Source organism: Ostrea edulis, chromosome 10, assembly GCF_947568905.1.
Source record: "Ostrea edulis chromosome 10, xbOstEdul1.1, whole genome shotgun sequence".
NCBI classification, from domain to species: Eukaryota; Metazoa; Mollusca; class Bivalvia; order Ostreida; family Ostreidae; genus Ostrea; species Ostrea edulis.
In genome coordinates this window covers 9,416,817-9,424,541 of record NC_079173.1, presented here as the reverse complement: position 1 = coordinate 9,424,541, position 7,725 = coordinate 9,416,817, and the positions used below count along the sequence as shown (strand labels likewise).

The window sequence follows — 7,725 nt, the reverse complement described above, 5'->3', positions numbered from 1 at the left end:
AAGGTGAAGATAACAAACAGTGATCAATCTCATAACTCCTACAAAGGTGAAGATAACAAACAGTGATCAATCTCATAACTCCTATAAAGGTGAAGATAACGAACAGTGATCAATCTCATAACTCCTATAAAGGTGAAGATAACGAACAGTGATCAATCTCATAACTCCTACAAAGGTGAAGATAACAAACAGTGATCAATCTCATAACTCCTATAAAGGTGAAGATAACGAACAGTGATCAATCTCATAACTCCTACAAGCAATATGCATTACCTACATCAGTGGTATTATGTAGATAAAGTTTGAATTACAAGGAATATTGCAAGTCATTTCGGAATAGACAGGGGATGCGTACTCCTCCTAGGCACCTAATCCCACCTCTGGTGTGTCAAGGGGTCCGTGTTTGCACTACTATTTATTTTGTATTGCTTGTAGGAGTTATGAGATTGATCACTGTTCGTTATCTTCACCTTACAGTAAACAAGTATAATCTGAGTTTTAAATGCATGCTTTGACCTAATACATAAAAACATATTATTCCCTCTAATTAAATTAAGTTTATAATGCGAAAAACGCTTTTATTTTTACTGTATTCCAAACTTATTTCTAAAGTTCTGACATTTGTTTTAAGAATATCTTTGTTTTACGTTCTTTTGGAAGACAATGCCCTCTTGTATTGTGTTAATGTCCTCACTAATCTTGACCAATGTGAACCCATGTTCCTCTATCTTCTGTTTTCGACGCTCGTATCCCCAACCGATGCCATACCCATTTCCATTTTCACCCAAAGAACTCACTGGAAGGCACGAAAAAAGACTGAAAGGCATATAAAATTGTGCATTTTCGTCGTTAGCTTGCTTTTCGGGATAAGAGGACACGGGCGGGTCAAACACTGCTCCGTAACCATCTGGTTTCAGAACTCTCTTGAACTCTCTCAAAATATCGTCCACACCGTATGCATCATGGAGGACATCGTTCATGAAGACAAAATCAAATTTGTCTGTCCATTCTGGTGGAAGTTCAGTCGCTTTCATGCAACTATACTGAATGTTCTGCGGGCCACCTTTTGCAAGTTCCATCTTGGCTTGGTCTATGGAGACTTGGTCTGTGTCGATACCGTATAATGTACAGGTGGGATACAGTTTAGCCACCTCTCTGGTGTGTTTCCCATAACCACACCCAATATCCAACAGCGTGAAATCCTTTTCTGTGAAAGATATCAGAGAAATTTGAGTTAGAACAACGATCTCTATTACAATATCTCAAACTTCATTATTCATGTGATATGTATTTGCTATACATTGTCATGGAAATTAGAATAGGTCCTCAGTACCCTTTGCTTGTCGTTAGAGGCGATTAAATGGGGCGGTCCTTCCGATGAGATCGCAAAAACTGAGGTCCCGTGTCACACCAGGTGTGGCACGATAAAGATCCCTCCCTACTCAAAGGCCGTAAGTGCCGAGCATAGGCCTAAATGTTGCAGGCCTTCCCCGGTAATGGTGATGTATCCATGAGTGAAAAACATCTAGAGATAGGTTGTATCTTACAACGTAGATCCCTTTAACGACCATAGAATTTGCAAAACATTTGGCCTTAAAGGGAGTGATTCACGATTGTTCCCAAAATTTTGTTTTTCACTTCTAATGATTAAAATCTAATGTCTAATGTGTTTAAAAGATTTCACATAAAAATTAAGGTTATACATTATACCAGAAGCTTATTTCAGAGAGTTTATTATTTGTTTTGTAAACAAAGATTGCGGTATGTTATTGTTTACAAAATTTTCAAAAGAAATGGCTGTTGATCTAAGTTTATTATATCTTTCACATTTCAAGCGTTCTTTGGGTGAAATGTGTCATCTAAATGTTAAAATTTGTGACTATGCAAAATTAAGATGCTTTATATTACAAAATTAATATTTTACTATTTTGTTTGTATACATTAAAAGACTCGAGTTTTTGTTTACATAGCACAAATTTAAGGCTAAATATTACTTTTATTCTTGCATTCCGAAGGTCAAAATTTTTCCTGCCAACAATAAATGACTTATATTTTTAATGTTTAACATCAAAAATGAAAAATAATTTCTTCAAAAATCGTAAACCAGTCCCTTTAAAACACCGCTACACGTAACATCATTTTATTTTTGAATAACCTATCTCGATTAAAAAAGAATAATCATTACGCAAAATAAATTTTCGCGTATTGAAACACTTTAGAGCCATAGGATATATATATATATATATATATATATATATATATATATACATTTGTCGTTATCGTCTATGTTCAGAAACATTAAATTAATATCAAACCTTGTTTTAGCTCCACCACTGGGACCAAAAAATTCTGGTTCCAGGCCTGAAGTATATCTGGTGAGCGGTATGCGTCCAACCACTTCAGAAAGGGTTCATAGTATCCATAACCTGTGCAAGAACAAAAGAACAGTATGTTGCCAAAGGGGTGTTAGTATTAGATTATAATGATGTAATCCAATGATCTTTTAGTGAAAGACAATGATATATAAAACAATTAGATGCTTAGTACAATATAATTTTATTGACAAACTGTTCTTAAAAGAATATTCGAACTTTAACGTTTCTTTTTTATCTGATTGCGTTCAAGTCAGGTGTAGGTGAAGAAGTTCCTACAATTCGTACATTTCTCTACACTCAATAGCAGTTCATGATTTCGTATGAGCAAATCGTAACACAAATGCCTGGATCTAACATGTGCAATATATAATCCTACAAACACACACTGACTTCTTGGTCATGAGAAGATATAAAATAAAGAATCCTTCACCATAATTTCAACAAATTGGAATCTGCTCTACCTGTGAATGCTTACATATGGATATACGGATTTGAATCGAGGCAGACTACTGACAAAGGAGTTGATCTTGAAGGAGTTTCAACAGTCTCGTTAAAAGTCAACATTTCGCAAATTCAATGGTCGTTATACCGATCTACTTTGCCAATTGAACTTGTCATTGGGTCAAATGTTGTCTGACATGTTTCATACCAATTGTTATGCTGTTGTTTACATACTGATTTTCACTGCGGATTACTGCGGTATTTTTTTACTTAGAGGGCTCAAGGCGGTTGTGACCGGTCGAAGGGGTGTGTGCTTATTCTCCCTAGGCACCTGATCACACCGCTGGTATGTCCAGGGATCCGTGTTTGCCCAAGTTTTAATTTTGTATGCCTGTAAGGAGTTATGAGATTGATCACCGCTCGTTATTTGCAATTTAAAGCATCTCTTTTTTTGTAAAAAACACAAATTTAACATTTTACTTAAAGGATACTTAAAATGTGATATAGAATCATAAACTTAGATGGATAACCATACATTTTCAAAACTTTCAAAATACAAAAAAAAAACATACCCCATTCTTTATTTATACAACAAATAAATCCTCTATAATCAACTTCTGTTATGATGTATAAAATTATTTATTTGTGAAATTAGAAAGACGATTTTGATCATTAAAAGTGAAAGAAAACAATCAATTTGATGAGAAAACTGAATGAAAGGTGAATGAAACGAGCAGTGATCATTCTCATAACTCCTTTAAGCAATACGAGATAGAGAGATGGACAAATACGGACCCCTGGACACACCACGGGTGGGATCAGGTGTCTAGTTAGAATAAGCATCCCCTCTCGACTGGTCACACCCACCCTGAGTCCTATATCTTGATAAGGTAAACGGGCTTATCTGTAGTCAAAATCAGTGTGCCAAGAACGGCCTAACAATCGGTATGAAACATGTCTCAGAGCATTTGATCCCATGATACGGTATATTGGCAAATTAGATCGTTATAAACGACCAAAGAATTTGTGAAATGCTGACTTTATAGGAGACCGTTGAAACCCCTGCACCACCTGAATCAGTCCCTTTCAGACTCAGTGAAATCCTAATATTTATAGATAATATATAACTAGGATAACTTATGTTAGACATGTGCGTGTAATTATTGACAGCTTCATTTATTTTGTCTTAAATTATAGGAGATTGTTCGTGAATAAAGAGTAGTTTTGGGAGTATTTTTTCATAGTCAGTGTATCCAAGTTATGTCCAACAAACCATTTGGTCCATCTTTTTCAATAACATTTTCCAGTTTTGAAAATTGCTCATAGAAAATAGGAATGACGGAGGAAACGTCTCCCCATTGTCGTAATAAGGCTTCTTCATACGGAAGTGAGTATTTTCCGTCCTCGTGGAGTTTGACGATTCCTGCTCCTATCATACCACTCAGCCATTCTTGTAGGTATCTGTCGGAAAGAAAACGTGATTGAACACACTTTGAAATAAACACCAAGAGCAGAATACACCAGAACGTTAACGATCCCTCCTTCCTATTTGCTATATGTTTGCTATCCCTCCTTTGTATCTGCTATATTTGTTGTTATCAAAGCAGGGACTGCTTCATGTGACCATATTGTCAGCATAATCAGTTTTACAATAAATACTAAAGTGAGATTCTTTAGATAAAAGGGTAATGATAACGTACAGTGATCAATCTTAAAATTCCCATAAAGACTACAAAATTAAGAGTAGGGCAAACATTGACCTCTTGACATACCAGAGGGGATATCAGGTAATTAGGTGAGTAAAACCCCTGGTGATCGTTCACATCCGCCATGAGAAAAAACATCTTGCTGTGGCCTTCAGATCGAATTTAGAAACATTAACAAAGTTCTATCAATTTATCTTAATCTCTGTAGGCACTTGTTCTAACGTCTACTATGTCTCTTCATTTTGTTTTGCTTATAGGAATTATGATATTGATCACTGTTCGTTATCTTCACATTTTCATCTATTATCAAGCTTCTCCGTCAACTTCCTATATTCATGTATCAATATTCCATTGTCACATACATGCGATTTTTATGCCTCTCAGCTGATTCTATATGCAGTAGCATGTCCTGCGTATGATCAGGTTTTCAATTAAGGCAGGCTGCTGCCAAATAAGTTGATGTTAGAGGGGTTTCAACAGTTGATTAAAATCAGCAATTGTTATCACGATCTTACTTACCAATAGAACCTGTCATAGGGACAAATCTTGCCCGACGTTTTTCTTACCAATTCTTAGGTCATTCTTTACAGAATGAATTGGACTACGGATTACTCAGTTTACCAGGTCATGCTATAGGGTTCATGGCGGGTGTGACCGATCGACAGGGAATGCTTACTCCTCCTGGGCACCTGATCCCACCTCTGATACATGTACATCCAGGGGTCCGTGTTTGTTCAACTCTCTATGTTGTATTGCTTATGAGAGTTATAAGATTGATTACTGTTCGTTATCTTCTCTTTTCACACTAAGAAGTAACAATCATATAACATTTCTTATTAGAGAAATTAATGGATTTTAAGGATTTTTAATTGTTATTGTATATTTGTTTATATATGTTATGACATTGAACACTTTTCGTCATCTTCGCTTTCATCAAAAGAAAATTTCCAAGAAAATAAACGTTCATGGAAAATATATAATTAAGACACAATATTAATCAAGGTGGATGAAAAATATACGCATATCTTTTAGGTCAATGAGATATCGGGGCATTGCACTAATGCAAGGTGAAGATAACTAACAGTAATCAATCTCATAACTCCTACAAGGAATACAAAATAGATAGTTGGGCAAACACGGACCCCTGGACACACCAGAGGTGGGATCAGGTGCCTAGGAGGAGTAAGGATCCCCTGTAATCTATCGGCTCACTCTGATATGGGAACGAGAGATAAGAACATATTCAATAAACGGGGAAAACACCACAAACTTTACATGTATATGTTTTAGATTTATTGTATATCCTGAAAACATATTTAAGGAAGAAATTGAATTTAGTTATCAATTTTATCATATACATGTACTTGGTAATGATTACACAGATTTTGCACTGCGCGATATGGGTGATATCAACAACCGGTCCGAAACCCATATCACACTGAGGTGCACAAATGCATATCAATCAGAAAATTACGTATTTTCTTGTCATAATCTATGTATCAAAGTTTTTATCACCAATGTATCAAGATGTTTACGGTAGTAAAACAACGTATATCGTTTTTTTTAACCATACATGTACATGTTGTTAACAAATGCATGTATCAAATTGAGTTTTTACTGTTGTCAACTTGTCAATCAAGTGTTTACCGTTATAGTAAATCAATGTATGAAAGTTTTTAACATTGTACCATAGTAAATCAACGTAGACAATGTATCAAATATTTCTTGATCTTTATCTAAATAAAGTGCAATAAATTAATTTGTATGTGGTAAAAATAATAGTAACATCATGTAAAATCAGTCCTCGAACCCTATATCAGATTACCCCCCTCAAAAACACTATAGTAATACTGTATGTATACAAGGTTTATTAAGAAGTATAAAATGTGCAGCATATGATAAATAGAATATTACATGCTAAAATTCATATCATATGTCACATCAGCCCTCGGGCCCCATATCAATCATCGGGCCTTCGGCCCTCCGGCTGATATGACATAAAATATCGATTTTAGCATGTAATATTCTCTAAATAGATGATTAATTAAAAAAATATTTGGATATTACACGAAAAAGTAGGCATTAAACCTTTAGGATTTGACCATACACTCACAAAAGCTAAGTTGAATTTGTTAAATCGTGAATGTGTGTGCAAAAAAAAAAAAAAATACAATTGGAACTTAAAACTCTTCATTATTTAGTTCATCAACCATATGAGGACGATATACTTTTCGGGATATAAAAACGCCCCTACCAAGCTTAACATATACTACGGACCCACTGCATTAAATACACATACAATGTATATACCTACTGGTGTTGAATTGCCGTTGAATTATTTCATGCGAATGACACAATATAGTCTATCAGGCAAACAAAACACTTTCCCACCAAGTCATACATTACTGTGTGCAAATAGTTACATGTAATCTAAGTTCGACCTACCGTAACTTTTTTCCAGACTTTTGACTGAGTTCCTGTGCCGTGCAGGGTTGTTGTATTTTTATAAAGGCATCGATTATTCCTGTTTTGTAACCAAAACTAAACAGCAGTGTACTCAGTCCGTCTCTCACGATCTGCTTCAAATCTCGGGGAGTTGCAGGGCACGCCATTTTAGCTGTTTAGCTGTCTAAACAGATATCGTCACGAGATAAGAGAACACCTGTCCAGTGTTTGTTTTTTAAATCTTCTGGAGATCCATATTAACCACAGTGTCTCCTAGATACTGTTACACACATTACACAGCGATTTCAGTACATCAACACAAAAATCACTCACGTGAACGTTATTACGCCGCTATTGGACTGGTCAACGACTGACTCTGACACGAGGAAAATGTACGGAGACCGTTTCCTGACATAAACATATACATATACAAAGTACAGAAACGTTCAAGTTATCTACACAGTATAGAGTTGTTCATGTAGCTACGCAACTGATGCATAATGTACGCACGGAAGACAAGCGGAAATGATGTGATTTCAGTAAATTCGCTTAGGTTTATTATATTTTACATTTATTCCTTATTCAAATTGATATCTTTGGAAGTTTTGATATTTTCACTATAAATGTTGCATACATGTATAAAATAGACAAACAGCAAAAGAGAACACAAAATAGTCGATATGAAATGATTAATTGATTGATTGATGTTATATTGTTTAACATCCCACAATTATGAATGGCTAGAGAATATAATAAAC

The 7,725-nt window shown here is 35.2% G+C and overlaps 1 protein-coding gene across 1 annotated transcript; it reads right to left on the bottom strand.

The window, feature by feature from the left end:
* Window positions 1-563: 563 nt before the first annotated feature.
* Window positions 564-7,385, bottom strand: LOC130046537 (demethylmenaquinone methyltransferase-like). The gene is made up of 4 exons (XM_056151886.1): window positions 6,968-7,385; window positions 4,090-4,277; window positions 2,316-2,426; window positions 564-1,207 (listed from the first exon to the last, which is right to left on the bottom strand). Exons 1-4 carry the CDS (start codon window positions 7,132-7,134, stop codon window positions 627-629), a joined length of 1,047 nt encoding a protein of 348 aa, XP_056007861.1. The 5' UTR covers window positions 7,135-7,385; the 3' UTR covers window positions 564-626.
* Window positions 7,386-7,725: the final 340 nt, after the last annotated feature.